Genomic DNA, 22,835 nt, shown 5'->3' on the forward strand with positions numbered 1-22,835 from the left:
GCACTACTGTGACCAGGCAGCTATGGCCCATGACAGTCAAGAGCAAAGTGAACACATCCAGGATGCAAATCAGTCGCTGATTAGTAATCACTTGTAGACTTGACGACTTCTGTGAACAATCGTTTCTGTACTCTCAAAATGGACATCTATCTAATGGGCAACCCTTATCTCCCTCGCAAGCACTCGTCTGTGTGCCTCTGTGCAACGGTTTGAGTAACGATGCTCCGACGTCTCCGTCCTTGACCCTCAATTCGTCCAACTTTGCTTAACCACTCCACTCACAAGGCAATGTTGGTAAACGCATGTAATCACGTTCAGTTTCAACACTAGTACTCTCCGACCTTCTCAACCCTCCTTCACGCTCTTTGAGCGCGTCACCACACTCGTTTGATTGATCTTGTCACTCTTTTTCGGTAAGTAAAGCAGTCAAGGTCGACAACATCGTGATGACTGAACGGACGTAGCACAGAAACACTCGTTTTTCTATCTCGGTCTGCATGAGCCACGATGGACATGACATCAACCTGAAAGCACAAAATACACTAAACTTGCCCGACAAAATACAAGATGTATTGCACTACCAGCAACCTCGAGACGCTTCCGGGTGTTGTGAGACAACGTCTTGTCAAGAGGCTGATCAGAAAGCAGTTGTAAATCTACCTCCGGAAATCCTATCAGAAATCTTCAAACGGTGCTGCCCTACGTACAATGACCGGTATCGCGGTCCACCATTCACTGCATTGACGCTGAGCCATGTCTGTCGACTGTGGCAACGTGTTGCTTTAGACACGCCAGCAATCTGGACGTATATGAATATGACGGTTGACTATTCTACAGAAACTTCTTTGAATACAGCTGAAGATCAACTAATGCTTTGGCTTGGTTGCGTGCAGAATTGTCCGATCGTCATTGACGCAGAGTACGTCGAGAATCCAGAAAGAGTGGCAGCGTGTAATGTCTTCGACCACGTAAAGAGTATTATTGACTTGATACTCGCACTAAAGCCGTCCCTTGATCCGAACGAAATGGACCTCAGAGCTGCACTTGACGCCAGCGCTGGTGTCTCGTCTCCAGGCGATGATAGCCACCCACTCGTCGCAGAGCAGTATTCGTGGGCAAAGTCGGGCATGCGTCCCGATCGTCCCGATCCAGGAACAGTACAGCTCCATGTCAACAGATATGCAGAGCTGATCTACGGGATTGAAGGTCACTCTACCCTTGGACCATACCTCAAGCACCTCAACCTCCGCGATCCGCAAAGGCAAATCCGACTTTCCGTGGAAGAATGTCAGATTGCACTCGCGAACTTCCAGCAGCTTGAGTTCTGTGCAATGCACATCGGAGAGTCGGAGGATGAAGAGGTGGAAGCGATACAGCTCACACATCTCAGAACACTCTCTTTATCTTGGACGGATGGTGTCGAGGTCGCGCCACTCATTGACTCAATCACCACTCCGGCTCTCGAACAACTAGAATTAAAAGGGCCATTAGATGTCATGAGCTCTTCGTCAAGCCGGCAGTCTTCGAGACATAAGTACTGGAGTCCGTCGAGTTGGGAGAGACAGTTGAGCAAGTCGAGCGTTGTGCAGTCCATTTTGCCGAGACTGAGTGCCCAGAGACGTGGTCTTGACCGACGTAGGAACCGCCTGAGATGATTCCACCGATTCCCAGGAAAGTATTCTCTAGGTAGCCTAGAAAATGGTGAAGGTCCTGCTCGCGAGCAAGACAGACGTGTAATTCGTGATCTCAACTTCCTCGCTCTTGTTTCCTGCGATATCTTTGCGTTAGATGACTTCCTGCGGGATGCCAGTGCGGATCCACTAGCTTGGGAGGGAGCGAATTTGAAGAAGCTGTACATCATTGATTGCGGATACATCTCTGAGGAGGTGCTCGATGCGATGAGGCGGCTACCTTTTGAACAGTTTGAGACAGACCCAGAGGTACTGGAGGATGAGTCACTAGATCTGGTGTAGTCGTATGCTGGGAGTTTGGGGCATATTACTAGCGAAATAATACATGAGATGTTTACTCGTCCTACAAAGTGTCTTGATTGTTGTTAGGTCATGTTCGAACAAACACTTTTGTCGAATACATAGTTCAATAGATCTACAAGGGAGGTTTGATAGACTCTCTACATGCGCCTTATACTGCAAAAATACCACAGGATGTATACACTCTCCTAGACAACACAATTTGTCCCACTATGTCATTTTGCGCTTCTTCCTCGGAGCATGTTCACACACTTTACAAAGGTCCAGTAACCATTAATATGATCTCTGATTCATTTCCTCCGACAGATATTCACTTTCCGACATTTATGAGTATAGTTTTGTGTAGAAGTATATGCAGGTGTGATATCTCTGTTTCGTAAGCGCTCATATTAAAAGTACTACTTGGTCAAAGATGAGTATACCTGAAACTCCACGAATGGGTAGAAAAGAAATATTGACTGGTGGAATATTGCACATCGGATACAATGATGTAGCACTTTGCGGATTACATCATACTTACGCTCAGGAACAAGCTTTGCTGGAACAGGAGTGCAGCACATATTAACATGGTATTTATGTTTGCACACCTGAGCATCTTATGCTTGTACCGTGACCAATAACTGTAACCTCTAGAGCTGGAAACTCGGGGGTCTGCACAGTTCATCATAACCTATTATAATGTCTGAAGATAGAAGCAGGCGTGAAGAAGGGGACAAGGACCGTGATGGAGGGGAGAAGAAGAGGAGAAAGGACCCTACAACAGAAAGACTACGAAGGGACTCACAGCCTATCACACCAGATCAGGCAGCTGCAAAAAGCCCAAGGAATACACGCAGTCACTCTTCACTAAGAGGAAATGCAAGAAAAGATAGCAAGGTATGTCTATACCATTACTCAATACACAGGAATATGACCTAACGTAAAACGTCAATACTCTTTAGCATGATTCTAGAAGCTCTCTCAGACGTGATTCGATTGACCCTTCTTCTGTTGACGCGGCCCACTCGAGAGATGGTCCTACTAACACACCGAGATCTTCGTCTCACGCAAGTATAAAGCCAACTCCAAAAGAAAGAGATAGATGACCAAATGAGCCGGCTCTAGTATTGGAGACCAGGAGAGGAAACTTTATGTGGATCGTATCACCAAACTTCATTAACCTTTTTTACTCATTCATGTGATTTAATCAGTGTAATTCGATTTCTTTATTACATGCCAGAGACATCACGAAGAGATGAACGAAGCGAGTGGACAGATCGAGGCTGAAGTTACAGAGGCTCACATCAGACTAATACATAGTTGTAGACATTGAGCACTTAGCACTTGTTGTTAGACCCTATGTCTCATTAAGTCCAGCGAATGGAGTACTCAGACACTATCGATTACAAGGTTTACCATGATTGATTCATGTCTGCTTGACGTACAAAAGGTACACATACACACTGGATACGAATGAGGAAGAAGCTTTGCGAATTGCTTTGTGCATAGTATGAGCAGGTCACGGGTCAACAACTTTGCTAGAGCTGATACAGCTACAGCTATATTAACTCGGACCACAAATAACTGCTTTGCTTCGCCGTCACATGCCTGTGTGCAAGGCCCCATAACCCCATAGAGAGTCCAGTACTCATCTACAATCGACTGTGTACTATGGAAAACGCAGGAGACAAACAGGATTCCGAAGTTTCAGGTTCAGGTTCAGGTTCAAGTCCGGAAAATGGAAAGGGTAAGAGAAAAAGCAGCAGGAATAATGTTATTGAAACTTTGGCAAATGCACCAAACCCTGCAAATGAACTTGAAAAGTTTCCTACAGATGTCCCACCTCCAAGGCCTAAACAACCACGGAAACCGTCGGGACTCAGTAAGGAACATACAGAGGAAGGCGCTAACAGCCAGGAAGAGAATAATGAGACGCTGAAGGTGTGCATGACTTTAGACCTCATAAGCCACACAGTAGAGCAACGAGCTAATATATCGATCTTTTCAGCATCCTGATTCTTTGGTAGGCGAGAGTGGTGCAGAGGGATAGCGAGACTGAGAGACCAGTAGAAATCATGGAAGCGCAATGCGGAGGAGCAGTTTTTTACTGTAGTTTTTCTAATTTATTCAAATTTAATTCTTCTTGTCTGCTCTTGTCACTGGGATTGCGTTTAATGTTTTTACTTCGAACATCCTGAGAGTGTGTAATTACCATAGTCAGTCTCTTCTAATTTGCTCTTAAACGACCCTGTGATTGCGGATATGTGCTTCAGTGCTGTAGACAGTACGTTGCAAGAATCTGGAGCAGTCGTTGTAAGATGCAAAGCGGATTCCAGTTCGTCTCTAAGCATCAGCAGCAAACCAAAGGTGTACCTGAGTCACGTGTGATGAATGCTAGGCAATTAGCTCCGTTTCATCTGAGCGCGTCAGGACTTTGCTGAATAACGTGCACCTATTAAAGTGGAGCGTTTGTGAGCAATGTTCCGGATGCTCTCAGTATTGTAGCTGCAGCCATTTAGTACTCACTTAGTTTCACTGAGTTCCAGAGGCTCGTCATGGACGACACCAGCGATAGAAGAGCATCTGGGGTTGCTGAAAACAGGGGGGAACATAAGAATGCAAGGAGGAGAAGTGGAAACAAGCCAATCGACAATTTGTGTGAAGAAGAAGACCTTGAAGCCAACAGCGATGAGCCCTTCCCAGATGGCACAGCAAGGAAGAAGCCAGAACACAGGCGATCCAGCCTTAGTATGAGTAACAATGGCGTGCCTGGGGAAGAAGAAGAAAAACTGGCGAAGGTATGTAGAGTATAGCCTATGTATAATCTAGGAAGCTGAGCAAGCTTACACAAATGTACACTTAAGCACCGGGATTCCTCAATAGGCAGAAACTCAAAGCTATGAAAATTTATTTGCAAGACTACGGGAACCTGAGTTGCTTTTGCTTTCGCTTTCGTCGGTGGAGGGACTGGCGTGTATCATAGAAGCAAGTATAGAGTCATGCATGGTATAGTCGTGGTGGCGAGTCTTGTTGACCAGGGAAACATGCAGCGTCGTGGATGGTCCCGTGTCGAAAGTGGGCGGTAGGATAGGAAACTGGTGAGGGTGCAAAGTACAGTAGTTTCAGTTCTGTCACAGTAACGTTATTACACAATATCTTATTACATAATGCGAGACTGTCACCATACAACAAGGGCGACGACACAACGACGACTACGGTGAGTACTATAGCTCCATTTCACTGCACAAGGCATATATATGTCTTCAATGCATGGTGAGCACAAAGGATAATCATGCGAAGAACTTTGTGCTCATGCATCAACAAAGGTCTAGCAGCATACAACGACGACGACTCAACGAGTGAAGCAGAGGCAAGTCAGCAGCAACAAAATGTGAGAATGTCCATCGCCAGTTCTGTTGCCGCTTGTTTCCCTCGTCCTCGTCCTTTTCTTTGTTCTTTGCGCTAGGACCGTAAGCTGAAGCAGCGATTAGATGTTCCTCCAGAGCGTGCGTCTAAACTCTTTTTTCTTTCCTCAGCGGGTTTTGCTGATGGGCAATGAAAGACAGGTACATTACAACAGCAAGAAACAGCCGCAGACTCAATGCGCAGAAGCATGAACTCACCCACTATCAAGCGAACGTCAACCGCGGACGAGGAAGCTCCTGACCCTGTTCCAATTGCGAGTTCGTCTCGTGCAACGTCGCCTTCTCCAAGTCACACATCTTCGGATAAGAAGGTCGATGAGCTGACGCGTTTTAGAGACTTGCTACGACCTCCTTCTATTGAAGGGCTCGGTGACTGGGGTATACCGCCCGCACCGGACGACGACGACTGTGACCCTGCATTAGTTGCAAAGCTTGCTCAGTTTCACGAGTTAAAGCGAGATCCAACCAACCCTCGCCATTTCAATGACTCGCTGATGTCGAACCGCTCGTTCCGAAACCCTCATTTATATGCTCAGCTAGTAAACTTTGTTGATGTTGACGAGTGTACGACGAATTTCCCACCTGACATTTGGGATCCAACGGACGTGAAGGAGGAGTGGTATGCCGAACGAATAGGTGCGCCGAGCACTTTTAACTTCTACTTAAACCCGCATTTAACGCCAACTTATCCTTGCTCCAGCTGAAGAACAGAAAAAAAGTGAAGAAAAACAGGCAGCAAATCAAACGCCAGGAAAACGTTCCCGTATAGACTTCACCTCTTCGACGTCGTCTTCATCTCGTCAAGCCTCGAACTATGCGAAAAATGGCGGTGGCGTGACAGGGAATAAGTACTTGTCTTCAGCCGCCGACTCAGCGCGACCGAATCGACAAAGTCGCTTCGCACCGTACTCATCAGGTACAAATGCAGCTTCAAGGGATAGGCTGGGTGGTCGATGGGGTTGATTGCGAATATATCCAGAGCTGATACAGATGTCTGAGGCGTAGTCTTGCACTTCATCCCTGTTAGTATATTCTTTCGTTGGAATACGATGCTGATGCAACATTCAACTGGTATTGTGAGTCTGTCACTAAGATCTAGATGTTGCGGGTGCGCAAAGCAACCATGCTTCATTACCCGAATAAGAGAGCAAAAGGAAGTCTTACACGGCCCCGATTTCGCTTACGCTATGCCATACCGACGGCCCGAGACACATTCAATGCAGCTTCCTTCGTTTCTTCAAATGATCACAGGACCGAATGCCAATGTGTAATCCCTCCATCATCATTTACTAAATATGCTGCATATAGACTCTTCTCAAACGATACGAAATTTGTTATAGCCCAGCTCCTTTTCAAGCCAGCCCTGTCATCGGTACCCGCTGTGTCACGAGGACTAATGTAGATGCAAAACAGGCCCGGTACCGAACATCAACTTATATTTATATGCTAAGTTTCTCCAAAGCACGTAGCACCAAAACCAAGTCATCCATTCTCCTCCCCAGTCTTCAAGCACCCCGCAATGTTCGCTTACCAGTTCATCTCCTTCATCTGCATTTTAGGCACGCTCCTCGATGTAGTCTTCGCAGCAACTTCGCTTTTAGGAAGGAAGTCTCCAACGTTATACGTAGCCGGCGACTCAACAGCTGCAAGAGATGATGGAAACCCAGCGCTTCTAGGTTGGGGAGAGAAAATAGGACAGTATATTAGTATTCCCGTGGTGAATGACGCTGTGTCAGGTGCTACAACTCGGACATATACCGAGCAGGGATACTGTTAGTAGCATTCTTTCACTCACCTTTTTTCTACTTCCTTTTGTTGCCCATTATGATATTCCTTTGGAATATATACTGACGTTAGAGCTCGACTTGCCTTCCCTCGATTTAGTCGCGGAGATCGTCGACGCTGTCCAACCTCGCGATCTGGTCATCATTGAATTCGGACACAATGATAATAGGTCCCTCGCTGATAACCCGACCACCGGTGATTGTCCAGGTGCTGATTTAACAACGACATGTAACATGTAAATAATTGGAGTAAATATTATGCTATAATATATGACGTTGATAGCTATATGGTTTTATAGAAACGGAACAATTGTCTACACCTATAACAAGTACGCAGCCCTTACTTTCCCGTATTTCTTCTAATACATAACCCATTACCTTGCCAGATACATGCAAGATGCAATAACATCTCTCAAACAAAAACACGCGCTCGTCATCATCTCCTCCCAAACACCCGACAACCCATACGCAATCACGACGAACCCCGTCTTCGTATCCTACGCCGCGGAACTCGCCCACACAAATCACCTAAGCTACATCGACCACTTCCATCTTCTCCTGAAAGAATACGAAGCACTGGGAGAGAACGCTACGAACGCACTTTTCCCACTAGATCAATACGTGCATACAAGTCCCGAAGGTACGTGTTTCGTTTTGTTTATTTTATTTTTTGGTTTGGTTTGGTTGGAAAGAGCTTATTGAGCTAATTGAATTGAACGTGATGCTTTAGGTGCTGACATCGCGGCTCAGGCAATAATCCGCGGCGCCCTCTGCGATTCCGGAAATCCGCTCTTCCCTTTTGTCACAAACACATCCGTAGCGCCAAGTGAGTACTTCCTTAATTTTCTATCTTCATACTATACAAGGACAGAGATAACAATATTATTATTTCCGAAAAGCTACCTGTGTATAGAGTAAAGAGTAAATCTATGTTGCTACATTGATGCTGGAATCCGCAATGTCATACCAGAAAAAATTAGAAAGCACATCTGACGTATTCGATACACGGCAGTATGACGTTGTTTCGTACAGAGGTAAGAAACAGTGTTCTAACTCGCAATGAGTGTATTGGTATCAAATGCAGAACTTCAGTACTTCGGGATGTAAGTCCAGGTCTCTCGATGGTACATTGGCTACTACATATAATGTGTTAAATGTTGTCTGCTCAAAAGCGTACTCGCAATCAGTCAATTACAACACAATAAATTCGCGCGTATTCAACACATATACACATGACATTGAAAAAGGGTGATAGTCCGTATACTTCGGTACACGTTGCAAGAAAGTCCAAGAAGACAAAAAGGGGAAAGCAGAAAAAAATTCGCCACCGGCTTCACACAACACACATGCACGTCAACCCAAACCAATTCAACCACCCACCCTCGTCCCGTTTTGATCCGTGCACCCAATCCAAAGCACGCATTTCGGTTCGAGTCCCTCCGGCTCGTCTCCAGCATCCTTCAACAGCAGCGCAACAACACCATGAGGAGGAACCGCCGTTGCCGTAAAGTTCCGGACAGCCGTACCATTGTCAGTATGAGTCCAGAGGTCCTAACACAAAAACCAAATTATCAAGATTAATAGTTCAATATTTGAAAGGACTTAAGGAGCACTCACTCTCACGGAATACTGTCTCCCCGCGCGTACCCACGGCGATTCCGTCAAGTTAAAGAACATGTCACTCGGTTGATCCAGCGTGTTCAACTACCATTCCAAATTTTAACAAACTAGATCCGGTTTAATCCATATAGCCCGACAACACTCACGAGCATAAACACAGTTCCATTCTGCGTTGGCCCACTCCAATATCCAGCAGGATGTTTCGGGTCACTCGTCCAGTCAGGCTAACCGAGGATAGAATGCGATGTAAAGTAAAGACCCGTAAACTTGGATGGAAAAGAAACGTAACGCACGTTTACACCCCACCGGAACGGCGAGATACTTGTTCCGACAACTGGGTCCTGATTAATAGCGAGTATCTCCTGATTCTTTAATACCTCCAAATCCGAATCTTTTATTGCCGACAACTACAGGGTACAGAAATTTCGGCCATGTGAAACGAACCGAGGCAGACAAAACATACGTTCGCGCCAATCAGCAGTGGAGATTTCATTAACGCCCAAGCCGTGAAGTGTGATTTCACTTCATCGACAGTCATATCACCGTTCCCGCTAGATATAAAGGGTATAAAAATCAAGGCTTAAGACCAACTTTCAAGCCATCGGGTCTTAACTGTACGCACATTTGCAGCTAGAATCATATCATAAAATAAATAAAAACATGAACCCTAAAGATGAAATAAAATAGACTCGCACCATATCCATATCATTATGCCCATAAAAGTCTGTAGCCATCGTAATGAACGAATTGCTATCTCACCAAAACCAATTATCAAAAAAAGTCCATAATAAAGAAAAAGAAACTACTATAAGACGTACAAGTTTATAATAGACGCAAGTGACTCCCATGTTGGTTGAATATCATTTGTAGTCCTCCAAGACTCTCCAAACTGCTTTCCCCAAATCCATACTTGACTCTATCGGTATCACGTGCCATTGTCACATTAACGACGGAGTCAAAAGGCAAGAATCAAAAAAAATCAAGAGTGAGCGTCAATGTTGTAATGTTGTGTTTGTGTAATGTCTCGGATAAACGTCGGAATTGGGACTAGTAGTAAGACTTACCCATCCCCATTCGCAAAGCGAGAAAATCAGGGGCGGCTTTCCTGATGACGCAGCGAGATCGGCAATCGCATCTCGCATGCGTTGATACTCTAAAAGTTTAAAAAATGGGGAAAGATTGTTTCAGGTCATGAACAAACGAATTGATCGTGAAATAGGTTTCCCCATACGTACTGCCCATCGTGTTCTCGCGAAGGATGTCGTCGTACGGAACTTAGTATCGAAAAACATAAATCGCACGCGTATTCTTTAAGGATCTGATGCATGACTTAACATACTTGCACAGTTGTCGTACCTTAAACACAGTAATATGTTAGTTTTAGTATGTCAGCGAGAAATCGGAGCATCCGACAAGACGCACTTCAAATAGTCAAATCCCCAATCCAAGAACGTCTTCGCATCTCGAGCCTCATTCTGGAACGAACCCGGATACCCAGCACAGGTGAACCACCCACTGTCGCCGTAAATACCAGCGTTGCTAGACGGGAAAGAGAAACACAATATATTTTCCGTAAGAAGCTTTATTTTGATAACGTAACAACGAAGACCCACAATCCCATAGAATGAAGCTGGCCCGTCAAGCTGTTCATACCAGAGCTGAAGCGGACCTTGTCTGAAAAGTATACACATATCCACTTAGTTCATGGCCAAAGAACTGATGAAGAGAGACTAACCGGGAACAAGATTTCCTGATGAATCCCTGCTTTTCTCCGACCAACAATCGTCGATGTTAACGTGCGTATACCCAGCATCCTTTCATTATTTGTCAGAATCACTGAAATGACGACAATAGGGGTCATTAAGTGTACAGTACCTGAAGTCCGAGCGACTGCATCAACTTAGCCGTTGTAGTTATCAAGTCTTGGTCGATGTTACACTAGAAGGAAATATCATGAGAAAGCTCTCGAAAGAAGGGTCAGGCAACTTACCTGGTACGCATTCCAAGCTACAGTGTAGCTCAGCACATAAATCTAGTTAAAATGCATGGCAATGAGCCAACATACTGTTATATCCCAACACTGCGAGTATGTTCAGCACAACGACTATTTCTAAGAACACCGAGAACAGGGTACACATACCAGGAAGCTTAGCAACACCATTACTCAATGCAGACACTTGCGGGTCACTGAGCAAGAAAGACGCCACGAGGACTGAGGAGCCAGAGTACATGAGCCCGCGAACAGCGGCCCACAAGTCATTGACCATTGTAGTGAATTGAGAGGTGACGGAGGACATTTGAAGCAGACTAGTGTCAGACTTTATAGGAGAGTCATTTACTTAGCGGGTGATAGACGAAGCAGAGGCGTAGGACGCGAGAATCTGATGCCGGGATGGTGCACATGCGGACGCGTAGGATGTGCTGGTCCCGTGGTCGCTTCGAAGCTGTTCTTTGGCACACGTGACACGCATCCTCAACACAGAACGACGAATTGGTCCAGCATTCCTTTGACATTTACCATTCACGATGTCTCGGTGCCGAACCAAAGAAGACGAGAAGTGCGTTTCAACAGCACTGTAATGCGGCCCGGTGCAAGCATAACAACGTTCATCAGCCAAACGTCACAGCTCCAGCCTCCTAGTCTTCTCAGTAGGTTACATTGGCCTGCTCACTACTAATTGTGACAAGCCTGTGTCCACCACTTAACCAACCGTCCACCAGTTCTCTGAAGCTTTATATTTACCAGATCTTGTTAGAAGGAGACACTAGTCCAGAAACACGTATGCACTATGCAATTGAATGCATAAGTCTGGTAGGAACACAAATCACGTGCCGACCCGTCAGTGACCATCGACGTCGTGTCTCTGACTTAACTATGTGTCACCACCATGACGGAAATAATCAACGAGCAGAACAACCCCGTGAATCAGCAACACGAAATTGCTTCTGATACTGTTCTTCTATCTGTTGCTTCTCTTCGTGAGAACGGGTCATCGCAAGTAAACCCGCTGCTTCATATCCCTTACAACGTTTTTCCCTTATATGCCACTAAGCCCCGCAAATGGCTCCTTTACTGCGCCAGAGCGATATGTGGTGTCGCCGGCCGACTTGGATACGCAAATAATTTTATTAGCCAAGAAGGCATGGATGAAGGCGTCCAGCCGGGTGACCAATATATATACCACCTTCACGGTGAACCCAACTATGTTGATATAAACTTGAAGCACAAGACCAGCCGAACCTCATGGTCAAGTCGATTACTTACTGTTCCAGAAGACTTGAAAGACTACTATGGAGGGTGCCCCTTCTCGAGGTTTTCTGTTAGACGTTGTCAAGCATGTCATCTTATTCCGCACTCAAAGGGCGACAGCGTGAGCTTTAATATTGTTGAATAAACAAAGCAAGTTTAATATCTTGCATAGTACTATCAAAACATTATAGCCCCACGTAGTAACCCGGTGGCTCAGATTAGTGTCGAAGATAGACAGAACATGCTATTCATGGATGTCGGTATTCACACAATTTTCGACGGGGACATGATTGTCGGGTTCTTGAAGGTTTTGCTGATTTATCTCTCGAAACTGTCCTATGTACTGAGCCACTCCTAGACACCCAATTTTGCTTTAAAGACGAACGAGCTTCCGGGTGCAGACCAAGCCTCCCCTGATGACTACCGCCTTACGGTGCACTGCTTTTCTGAAAATGAGGACGACCGGGATTCTGCGTATCATGGTACTTCTTCTGATTTGCGGAGAGGATGTGGTAGGCGACAACGGCAATCCACGTCTCTACCGGACGACGATGATTATCGTCCGAACGACGTGATTCTCGATCTTGTGTATGGGTCTGCATTGCTGGAGGCGTGGGGTACTCAGGATGCGAAGGAGAGATGCAGAGCTCATAGCAAAAAATACTACAGTGAGGGACCAGGCGTGCAAGATGAAGATAGTGCTGGGGACGAGGAGGAAGTGCTTGGTAAACGGAAGAAACAGGAACACTCTGGAAGACGAGTACGACGCAGTAAGCGGCTGGCGAATAAAGTAGGGCCGGAGGAGCCGTACGATACATGGGATGTCCTACTCGACCTAAATTATCTTCTCAGGGGTACGTCACGAGCAGAGGTTGAAGCAAAGCGAAAGGAGCAGGAAGAACGCGAGGCTGAGGAAAGGAAACAGCACGCGGACGAGTGGCGGAAAGGAGTGAGTAGTGGGTCTCCCCCTGATGCGATAGACTGCGACGAACTCGCGGGCAGTAACGGTGTTAAGAACTCTACTGACGGTGAGGAAGCGGTGAGGGTGGATGAAGTGCTGAGCAGGCCGCCACCGAGGTGGCAATTGCCGTCAGCTGATTCTGTTCCCTTCCTGACGTCGATGGATTCTGGTTCGGCAGACTCGGAGTCCACAGGCTCTCTCAGCCGTGTTGTTCATAGCCTAACACAGAGAGATCACAAAGCAAGTGCGAAGCATTCCAATCAATGTACGTCATTGGCTGCCAACGAGCAATTGCTTTGATAGAAATGATAATTGAAGTAAGTAGATGGACATGGACATAGATAGATACAATAGCTCTGTGGATAGACTCTATAGAAAGAGGTAATTGTAATGTAGTACGAGAATAGATGTTGTGCAAGGTGAGGCAAGGGTATAGATGCGAGTCTATGCAGCACGTGCAACAAAAGAGGCAGCCTGGATGGAGCAGACTGAGAGTCGTGGGGAACACAAGACGGATTGTTGTCCAATTAGACTACAATGACCAAGATAGATACTGTCCAAGACAACTTGAAGATGTACTTTGGAAGGCGTGCTTTCACAAAGACACATTGTACATTATCAAGTGTGTCACGTCATTAATATTCTGCATTCGAACAACAAAGATGTGAGTCTTAACATTGTTGAATGAAGAGCACAAGCTTTAACGCCTTGTTGAGACAAGACAAAGTATTTGTTGACAGCTTTTGTCGCCACTCCTACCTGTGTCAGAGACTTCAAGATAATACACCCAATTAAGCGTTGAAGACGAACGAGCTCCTGTGTGTAGGCCAAGCCAGCCCCCGACGAATATCACCTTATGGTACATTGCTTTTCCGACGGAAAACAAGGATACCCGGATTTCTGCGTATCATGGTACTTTCTCTGATTTGCAGAGAGGATGTAGTCTTGAAGAACTACTAGCTACGTCTCTACCGAACGACACTACCATCTTAGAACTTGTATATGGGTCTGGATTACTGGAGGCGTAGGGTACTTACTACTCAGGATGTGAAGAATAAATGCAGATCACACAGCAAAAAATACTACAGTGGAGGAGCAGGTGTGCAAGGTGAAACTCGTGCTGGGGACGAGGAGAAATTGCTTGGTAACTTGAAACGGAAGAAAAAGGAACGCTCTGGAAGACGAGTACGGCGTAGAAGCGGCTGGCGAATCATGCAGAGTCGGATGAGCCGGGATTTCTTACTCGACTTTAATTATCTAATCAGGGGTGCGTCGCGAGCAGAGGTTGAAGCAAAGCAAGGCAAAGGGAGCAGGAAGAGCGCGAGGTTGAGGAAGGAAACAGTATGCAAATGAGAGGCGGAAAGGAGTGAGTAGTGGGTCTCCCCCTGATGCGATGGACTGCGACGAACTCGCGGGCAGTAACGGTGTTAAGAACTCTACTGACGGTGAGGAAGCGGCGAGGGTGGATGAAGTGCTGAGCAGGCCGCCACCGAGGTGGCAATTGCCGTCAGCTGATTCTGTCCCCTCCCTGACGTCGATGGATTCAGGTTCGGCGGACTCGGAGTCGACAGGCTCTCTTAGCCGTGTTGTTCATAGCCTGACAAGGAAAGAAAAAGAGTAAAGTAAGAGAGAAGAGTACTCTCCATTAAGTCTTGGTATTTTAATCATGGCACTACATTGATTACTAACACTAACAGGCTTGATGGAAGTCTACCTGCCTCTGAAGGCGACTGACGGATCGTGTAGATGAGAATATCCGTGATGCGCTTGTGCCGCGGCAATTGCTTTGCACGGGCCGGACGACGCGGAGGCAAGTGTGGGAGCGAGGTGTGGCTGTACATGCTCTGGACCCCTATCGTGGGAATACGGAGGTATTACCAATTACCTAATGCTGCCTGATAAGGATACTCACCCGGACTGTCGTGCTGTTTCTCACCAACGAACCGCCATCATGAGCTCCTCAATCTACAACGTGAGTCCGCCTCTCTTTCCTCGCTCTCTCTCTCTACTTCTCCCTTACACACATCGCTGTCTACGTACTCGCTGTAGATGGCGACAGTGACGTGTCGTCTCTCTCTTTCTTCTTTCCTCTCGTCCATCTTCATCCCGACCAATGCGGCGCTAACCCTTCCTCTTTCTTTTCCGTTTTCGTTTTCCAACAGCACCGTTCCCTCCAACCCCAGGGCCCTCCTCCCGGTCCAGTCCCCGCTCACTCTCCAACAAGGCTCACAGAGTCTCTCGAGGCAGTCCGACAAGAGTTCGAGCTCGCCGCATCAGACATCACCTTGCTCCGAGGCCAGAGGGATGAATTCGAAAACAGAAGTCAGTAGTGAGCTCTCGACATTCTCGCTCCTTTTTTCTTCTATCCCATTTTCCTCATTCCCTCCAAACGTTCAAATGTCGGGCGGAAGGCATCAGGCATCAGCATACATCGATAGCCGCGGGCTCTTCTGCGATTCTCAATTGTATGTAAGGGAAAAAACCATGCTCGGCGGAGTTCTCGCGGGCGTTCGTTTAGATGTTCCGCTTCCTTTCTCTTCTCCCCTTGTCTTCTTCCTCTTCGTTGCTTCCTTTTTCACTGGCATCACCCGGGTCTAATCTAACCTAATTATTGTTTTCGAAAGTCCATGCACAGATAAACGAACTCAACCACATCAAGCAGATGGTCTACGAGCTCGAAAACCAGCACACCAAAGCCAGACAACAGTACGACGACGAGGTCAACCGTCTTCGCGCAGAGCTCACTCAAGCTCGTCAAGCTGCAGCTGTGCAAGCTCAACAAGTGCAACAGGCCCAAGTACAGGCTCAACAAGCGCAAGCACAGGGTTTACCTCCACACCCCGCTACAGCCGGATCTGGCGCTGGAGGAGGAGGAGGACCGCCACCACCTCCAGGCGCACTTCCGCCACCAGCAAATACCAGTCCACATGTCGCTCACGCGGGAATGGGTCATCCGGGCCCAGGGTATGGAGAGCCGCCGTATGGTTATCGTGGTGGACGTGAGGATGTGAGAGAGAGAGAGATCCGTGACGTCAGGGACGTCCGAGATGGCCGTGGGGATGTACGTGGTGAGCGAGAAATGCTGCGTGAACGGGAGTTGCGTGATGCGCGAGGTGATGTGCGTGATGTGCGTGATGTGAGGAGTGATCGTGAGTTGAGGGAACGGGATGTGAGGGACAGAGATGTGAGGGACAGGGATGTGCGGGAGGTGAAACGTATCAAGACTGAGCGGCCGAAGGGTGAGTTTCCGCGACTACTACTGTCGTTATCTTATCATTAGCAATAGAATACCCGCCCCCATCCTCGGGGCACAAACCATACCCAGAATCAGCAGGTCCATCCACAGCTCTCGTCTCGTCTTCCTCAACTTTGCCGCCACCTTCAGGTCCGACACCTTACCCGCCGCCACCACCACCATCTTCCTCCGGTGGCGGAGCTTTTCTTGACGATATTAATCCGGAGACACTCCCACCTGAGTTTAAGAAGGAAGGAAGTGATTGGTTTGCGGTGTTTAACCCGAAGGTGAAGAGGGTGTTGGATGTGAATTTGATGAACACGTTGAGTCATGAGAGGTACGTTAGTTCGAGTCGTTTACTTGAATATCGGGCCTTTTAATTTGACCGTGGATTTTAGTGTTGTATGCTGTGTCCGATTCTCCGCGGATGGAAAGTACCTTGCTACTGGGTGCAACCGTACGGCGCAGATATATGAAGTGAAGACGGGGCAGAAAGTCTGGTTCGTTTCGTTCTCTCCATTCTCTTTCTCCCCTCCTGTCGTTTTGGCTAAGTGAATGGTTGGTTGTAGTGTTTTGAACGACGAAAGCGCGAGTCCTGTGGGGGATTTGTACATCCGGAGTGTGTGTTTTAGTCCTGATGGGAAGTTACTTGCGACTGGCGCGGAGGATAAGACTATTCGAGTGAGTTTGTTATCTGTTGGTAGTGTGCGACTCGGTGTCTTCGGCGTCTAATCGCCGTCCTGTCCTCGGTTACTTTCGGCAATCATTCTGATCACCGCTTATGATCGCCATTCATGATTATAATTACTCACGCGTCATAATTATTGTAGATCTGGGAGATCGCGAAGAAACGTGTCAAACGCGTGTTCGAGGGGCACCAACAAGAAATATATTCCCTCGATTTCTCCAAGAATGGTCGACTCATCGTATCCGGCTCGGGTGACCGTACGACTCGGATATGGGATATGGAAACCGGTATGCAAAAGGTGCTCGAGATTAACGAGCCTGATGGTGTCGACGCTGGTGTAACGAGCGTTGCGATTTCCCCCGACGGGAGACTCGTTGCAGCTGGGAGCTTGGATACTGTTGTAAGGATTTGGGAGGTCCAAACGGGGAACCTTGTGGAGAGGTTGAAGGGACATCGTGATTCGGTGTATAGTGTTGCGTTCACACCGGATGGAAAAGGGATTGTGAGCGGGAGTTTGGATAAGACGTTGAAGCACTGGGATATTAGTGCGATTGTTTCGGGTGGGTCGAGGAAGGATCCTTTACCGACGCCGAGTTCGAGTTCGTCGGAGGGTGCGGGTAATGGAGCTGTTGTAAGGAAGGACACTGCAAGCACTGCGAATAACGCAGCGAACAACCCGAACGGAGGTGCAGGTGACCGAGGTTCACTTAATACACTCAACTTTACAGGACACAAGGACTACGTTCTCTCCGTTGCAGTATCCCATGACGGCCAATGGGTTGTTTCGGGTTCCAAGGATCGCGGTGTGCAGTTCTGGGAAGCTTCCTCCGCCTCGAGTGCGAAAGGTGGTGCAGGAGGAGGAGTGCAGGTGCAGTGTATGCTCCAGGGACATAAGAATAGCGTGATTAGTATTGATTTGAGTCCTACGGGTGGGGTGTTGGCGACTGGGAGTGGGGATATGCAGGCGAGGTTGTGTGAGTTGTTTTCTTTTTTTCTTTGAGTTTTTTTGGGAAGAGTGCTGATTGGGAAATAGGGAGTTATACGACGATTTAACGTTTGTCCTTGTCGGTCTTTGTCTTTGTTTGGACCCGGCACATCTCTATCTATTTTTCCCCCTGTTTCCTGCTGTCGTCCACTTCCTCCTTCCGTCCTCTGTGCTATCTTGCCATCTTTTTTTCACAAAAGTGCGGTATCATTCCTCGAGATGCTTGCTTGCTTCCTCGCTTTTCTCTTCCCTTCTATCTCCGTTTCTATTTCCTTTTTTCCTTCCTTTTTCCCTGACGTTTTACGTTTACTCTGTTTCCTGTCTTCCGTCGTGTTCTATTCTGCCATCTGTTTTGCGTTACCTACCTAATGGGTTGTATTTTCATTTCCAGTTTTTGCTTTTGTTTTGTTTTTGGTCGTTCTGTCTTACCTAACTCAATACCTATCTACTTATCTCTGGATTTCTGAAACTTGAAGTTTTGAATGTCTGATTAGTGTGATTGGTGCAAAGTCAATGTTGACTTGTTTTTGGTTGGTGATGTCTGTTGTCGCTTGGATCAACACTAGTACTGTATATACTGGCCAACTTATACAGTGCTTAAAATACTTTTAACAATACTAACAGTAGTAGGGACAGTGAATGTAGCTTAATCAACACTCTCAAATTATAAGAACTCAAAGATTATGTATTAGTCTATATATATATGTTCTCTGAGTCTCTGTTGTCTTAGACTTGACTCTGTCATGTTGGATTAATATTTGGTTGTTACAACTTACAACTAGTACTGATTGACTGACAACAGAGATAGTATCTGTCAGTTCAATTCAACTCAAATTTTAATGTTCTTCCTCTGTCTGTAATTATACAAATCTGATTTGGTTTAGTAGTGTAGTATATAATATTTAATGTAAAGTGTCTTTTGTCAGCAACAGTGTAGAGGGGACCCAAAGGCTCAGTGAGGGGACCCAGGCTACAACTATCCTACACAACAGAAATACAGAACACAAGCACTAGAACATAGTCAGAACTTGTGGAACAGGCAGAGAGAGAGAGTGAGACAAGAGTAGAGTATATAGAGTGAGCCTAAGAGTACAGGACTATCTAGAGTAGATAAGATCAAGACTACAGGACCAGTCTGATCTTGTATGCTTATATATACTAAACTACACAAGAGTACTCAGGGAGCATGAGCTACTAAGAATGATAAGCTATGAAGAATGAAAGAAAGGAATGTCAAAGATAAAGGTATAAAGAATGAAGGGATGGACAAAGGGTAAGAGACTATAGAATGATACAAAGAATGAAGGGGTGGTCAAAGGAATGGAATGATGAAGTAAGGAAGGGTAGTAGTAAGAGTCAGTACACATATAGTCTATAGACAGTACTCTTAAGGGATGGAAGTCCTGAGTTCTAGTATAGAAGGGTGTAGAACCCTTGGAACTGAAGGTATGAGAGTAGAGAACCATAACATCACCCCTCCTCTAAAACCAATTGTCCTGATTAGTAAGCATTAGGCTTGGTCAGCAGCTCAGGCATAGGTTGGAACAGTAGGGTTTGGAAATCTGTAAGGTGGAGTTGATACTGAGCACTTGGATGAAGTTGATAGAAGTCTCAGATTGCCTTAGTAGTATGAGTGAGATTCTCAGTAGGTTCCTAAGTACATTCTTCAACTAGGTATCCCTTCCAGTGGATAAGGAACTTGAGCTTTCTACACACTAGCTTAGCATCTGCTACATACTCTACTTTGTATTCTAGTTTAGAACTGATGAGTTCTGGTAGAGGTAGTAAGGGTCTTTGTTATGAAGGAAAACCTGGATTATAGTATTGAGACAGTAAAACCTTGTTAAACACTAAGTGTATGTACTTCCATGTTGCTAGAAGTTGGAGTTTGTAGGCAGAGGCACTAACCTTCTTTTTAATAACAAAGGGTCTGAAGTGCTTGTTGTCCAACTTCTTCATTAGGCAATCTATAGTCAGGTTAGTAGCTTCCAGTATAACTTTGTCACTAGGCTGGTAATCCTTAGCTACAGACCTCTTCCAATCATAGTTTCACTTTATAACCTACACTACCTTTTCCAAAAGAGCTTGTGTGTCCTCCCTGGTTCTGTGTATCTGTTCTACAAAGTCTGTTATAGATTCAGAACTACTATTCTGGTTCAGAACAGTCCCCTAGTATGAATGTCTCTTATGATTGAGGAAGAATAGGGACTGTCCTGTTGTAGAGTGTTGTTAGTTATTGTGTACAAATTCTGCCAGAGCTAACCATTCAGACTAATCTGATTACTAATGATTGATGAACATCCAGAGGTAGAGCTTAATCTCCTGATTGACTCACTCAGTTTGACTGTTAGTCTGTAGGTAATAAACAGTAGAAGGGTTCCCTTGAATTCTGAGAAGCACATACAAGTCCTGTATGAATTTTGACTTGAATTATAGTCTGTAATCATGAATGAGCTTCTGAGGGAGTCTGTACAACTGGAAGACATAATCCTGATAAATGTGTACTATACCTTCAGAAGTGAGTTCTGTTTAGGTTGGAACTGTGTGGACTTGTTTAGAGAATTGGTTAACAATCATGTAGATAGTGTTGTAACCCTAAGACTCAAGTAGCTTACTAATCAGGTCTACCAAGACTTCTTCCCAAGAGTGATTTAGGATCTAATACAAATGTAGAGGAGCTCAAACCCTTGTCTGGTAGGCCTTAGTCTGTTAGCACATATTGTAACTAGTCACATACTTCAGGATTTCCCTCTACATTCTGGGCCACTAGTAGTTCTGAGTGATGAGTTCCTGTGTTTTGTGTCAGCCTGAATGTCCTACAGTCAGATTGTTGTGATGAGCTCAGATAATGTCCTCCTACAGCTTCTGATCCTTTAGAACATACAGTTAGCCTTCCTAGTAAACCTGTCCATCCTCATCCTCCTCCTAATCCCTAGCCTACTTCTCTAGTTGCTTTACTACAACCTGGTCCTGTGTGTGTCTCAGAGCTTACTGTATGTAGGTGACAAAGTCAACATCCTTGGATTTGAGTCAGATCTCTTAGATTGTCTTGGACACAAAACAGGAATTGTTTAGAAGAACAAGATTTTTGTTATCATTCTCCCCCCTTTTATAACCTACTTGTCTTGAGAGTAAATTGGCTTTTGTCATTTGTGTTCTGAGTTTGTAGGTTAGCACAAAGTCATAGTCCTACAGTTCTAACATCTAGCAGGCCTAGTAGTAGTTGAGCTTCTGAGACACCTGAAAGTACTAGAGATTAAGGTAATCACTCTAGATCTTGAACTTCTACACTACACTAAGGAGATATTGACACTACTCTTCTAGGGAACAGACAATTGTAAGGAGTTCCTTATTATAGATAGAGTAGTTCTGTTCTGTTACAGAGAGAGATTCTATTATGAGATGATTAGTTCATCAACAGACAAACCACAAGACAATGACTTCATAATGTCTTAGTTAGAATACATACAATATAAGGATGAGAGACACTGAGCAGTCAATTGTCACCTCACCCCTTGTCTATGTGTGCCCCCCTTAAGTTCTCCCTCTCAACAGGTTATGAGCCTTGAGCTCCCTACATACACACATCCACTGTACACTCTAAACTCTTTACTTACATACATTTGCACATATTTGCATCATAGTTCCCCCACATACAGATACATACTGTAAACCAGCTGATATACCTAAATACTTCAGTCAAAACATTACAATACTTAAGACCAAAGCAAACTACAAGATGTGGCACTACTACATTGTTTCTAGTGTTACAGCTATGTGCTTCAAACACTTACTAAAGGATGAACCACAGAACAAAGCTAAGAGGGAGATGGCTAAGGCCATTCATGTATGTATAGTCAATAACATTGCTGACACAATATTGGCAAACTATATACACTTCAATACATCTATCCCTCAGTTAATGAAAGCACTTAAAGAATGCTTTAACCCCTAGACAGCACATAAAAAGGCTATCAATGAATCAGCACTGTTTATTTGTAGAGACCATGTAAAACATTTTGGACATACATTAGACAGACTTGAGGAAGCATATGTAACTCTGTCTGCTAACAGTGATCCACCACACAACTCTACATACAAAGCAGCAATATTGCTTGCCACTCCTGAACAATATACACACATAGTAAATATAATAATACAATCTACTGATGCCCAAAATGAAGGCAAACCAGTCAATGAACATAAGAAAGTTGAACTGAAGCAACTAATCCTTGCATTGTAGAATGTCTACAACAATTACTGTACTAAACAAGTACAAGATTCTAATGATTGGACAAAGAATAATACATACATTAATACAATGTATAAAGCTAATAAGTAGAGGAAATTCAATCTGCCAAATCTGTTCAATCTAACAAAAGCAAAATGTTTCAATTGTAGAAAAACAGGACATTTCTCTAAGGAATGCTGCAAACCTCCTACTGAAGCTACAAAGCTTGCATGCACCAAACATCAGGCTAACATCATGCATAAAACAAATCAAACTGTAGAAAACACAATGAACACATTTATTATTGAAAACCCAAACAAAAACAATGTTGAATTAAAGGAAAGCAATGTTGAAATGAATGATAACACCTACACTCTTATTCCGAGCAACCAGGACAAACAATTTGAACAATATGTTTCCTGGGTATGTACTAACGTATTTACAAATACAATCATAGCTAACAAGAAATCCTATACACAAACAATGGATTTACTCAATTCTGGTACATTAATACATGCTACTCCTTATCTATTTCGATTAACGAATGTACACAACATAACTCCTACGATTGTAACTATTGCAAATAGGTCAACAATGACTCTTAATTGAGCTGGATCTATGTGTATCAAAATCCCAAAGAATATACAAGAAAAAGCATCATAACATTACAAAACGTCTATTACTAT

The 22,835-nt window shown here is 45.2% G+C and overlaps 5 protein-coding genes across 5 annotated transcripts; 4 read left to right on the forward strand and 1 right to left on the reverse strand.

Moving 5' to 3' along the window:
- Window positions 1–497: 497 nt before the first annotated feature.
- Window positions 498–1,973, forward strand: FOMMEDRAFT_31945 (uncharacterized protein; the record flags this gene model as incomplete). Its single annotated transcript, XM_007271363.1, has 2 exons — window positions 498–1,635; window positions 1,687–1,973. 2 exons carry the CDS (start codon window positions 498–500, stop codon window positions 1,971–1,973), a joined length of 1,425 nt encoding a protein of 474 aa, XP_007271425.1.
- A 2,552-nt stretch (window positions 1,974–4,525) lies between these two features.
- Window positions 4,526–6,461, forward strand: FOMMEDRAFT_171131 (HCNGP-domain-containing protein). The gene is made up of 5 exons (XM_007271405.1): window positions 4,526–4,768; window positions 5,201–5,243; window positions 5,297–5,476; window positions 5,537–6,031; window positions 6,096–6,461. The coding sequence occupies exons 4-5, from the start codon at window positions 5,572–5,574 to the stop codon at window positions 6,356–6,358; spliced, it is 723 nt and encodes a 240-aa protein (XP_007271467.1). The 5' UTR covers window positions 4,526–4,768; window positions 5,201–5,243; window positions 5,297–5,476; window positions 5,537–5,571; the 3' UTR covers window positions 6,359–6,461.
- Window positions 6,462–6,914: 453 nt separating this feature from the next.
- On the forward strand, window positions 6,915–8,056 carry FOMMEDRAFT_31947 (SGNH hydrolase; the record flags this gene model as incomplete). The annotated part of the gene is made up of 6 exons (XM_007271364.1): window positions 6,915–7,167; window positions 7,280–7,415; window positions 7,479–7,508; window positions 7,566–7,819; window positions 7,910–8,005; window positions 8,046–8,056. The coding sequence occupies 6 exons, from the start codon at window positions 6,915–6,917 to the stop codon at window positions 8,054–8,056; spliced, it is 780 nt and encodes a 259-aa protein (XP_007271426.1).
- A 334-nt stretch (window positions 8,057–8,390) lies between these two features.
- On the reverse strand, window positions 8,391–11,098 carry FOMMEDRAFT_23758 (glycoside hydrolase). Its single transcript, XM_007271345.1, has 18 exons — window positions 10,940–11,098; window positions 10,865–10,879; window positions 10,790–10,806; window positions 10,675–10,737; window positions 10,535–10,613; window positions 10,413–10,473; window positions 10,222–10,338; window positions 10,139–10,155; window positions 10,035–10,073; window positions 9,864–9,952; window positions 9,618–9,715; window positions 9,493–9,549; window positions 9,422–9,427; window positions 9,263–9,350; window positions 9,093–9,206; window positions 8,946–9,023; window positions 8,797–8,883; window positions 8,391–8,730 (listed from the first exon to the last, which is right to left on the reverse strand). Exons 1-18 carry the CDS (start codon window positions 11,064–11,066, stop codon window positions 8,548–8,550), a joined length of 1,335 nt encoding a protein of 444 aa, XP_007271407.1. The 5' UTR covers window positions 11,067–11,098; the 3' UTR covers window positions 8,391–8,547.
- Window positions 11,099–15,172: 4,074 nt separating this feature from the next.
- Window positions 15,173–18,367, forward strand: FOMMEDRAFT_114372 (WD40 repeat-like protein). Its single transcript, XM_007271406.1, has 7 exons — window positions 15,173–15,332; window positions 15,635–16,249; window positions 16,297–16,582; window positions 16,644–16,745; window positions 16,815–16,926; window positions 17,076–17,907; window positions 17,967–18,367. The coding sequence occupies exons 2-7, from the start codon at window positions 15,673–15,675 to the stop codon at window positions 17,984–17,986; spliced, it is 1,929 nt and encodes a 642-aa protein (XP_007271468.1). The 5' UTR covers window positions 15,173–15,332; window positions 15,635–15,672; the 3' UTR covers window positions 17,987–18,367.
- The last annotated feature ends 4,468 nt before the right edge of the window (window positions 18,368–22,835 follow it).

The sequence above is a fragment of the Fomitiporia mediterranea genome (genome assembly GCF_000271605.1).
Source record: "Fomitiporia mediterranea MF3/22 unplaced genomic scaffold FOMMEscaffold_17, whole genome shotgun sequence".
Classification (NCBI taxonomy): domain Eukaryota; kingdom Fungi; phylum Basidiomycota; class Agaricomycetes; order Hymenochaetales; family Hymenochaetaceae; genus Fomitiporia; species Fomitiporia mediterranea.

Excerpts from the sequence above, each read along its gene's own strand:
- FOMMEDRAFT_23758 (XM_007271345.1), bottom strand. The coding sequence starts at position 11,066 with ATGGTCAATGACTTGTGGGCCGCTGTTCGCGGGCTCATGTACTCTGGC. Across the intron at positions 10,614-10,674 it reads TGCAGTCGCTCGGACTTCAG|GATGCTGGGTATACGCACGT; the intron begins GTACTGTACACT and ends AAATAATGAAAG. Across the intron at positions 8,731-8,796 it reads GGAGACAGTATTCCGTGAGA|GACCTCTGGACTCATACTGA; the intron begins GTGAGTGCTCCT and ends TTTTTGTGTTAG.
- FOMMEDRAFT_171131 (XM_007271405.1), top strand. The coding sequence starts at position 5,572 with ATGCGCAGAAGCATGAACTCACCCACTATCAAGCGAACGTCAACCGCG. Across the intron at positions 6,032-6,095 it reads GTGGTATGCCGAACGAATAG|CTGAAGAACAGAAAAAAAGT; the intron begins GTGCGCCGAGCA and ends TCCTTGCTCCAG.
- FOMMEDRAFT_114372 (XM_007271406.1), top strand. The coding sequence starts at position 15,673 with ATGGTCTACGAGCTCGAAAACCAGCACACCAAAGCCAGACAACAGTAC. Across the intron at positions 16,927-17,075 it reads CGGAGGATAAGACTATTCGA|ATCTGGGAGATCGCGAAGAA; the intron begins GTGAGTTTGTTA and ends TAATTATTGTAG. Across the intron at positions 17,908-17,966 it reads GGATATGCAGGCGAGGTTGT|GGAGTTATACGACGATTTAA; the intron begins GTGAGTTGTTTT and ends ATTGGGAAATAG.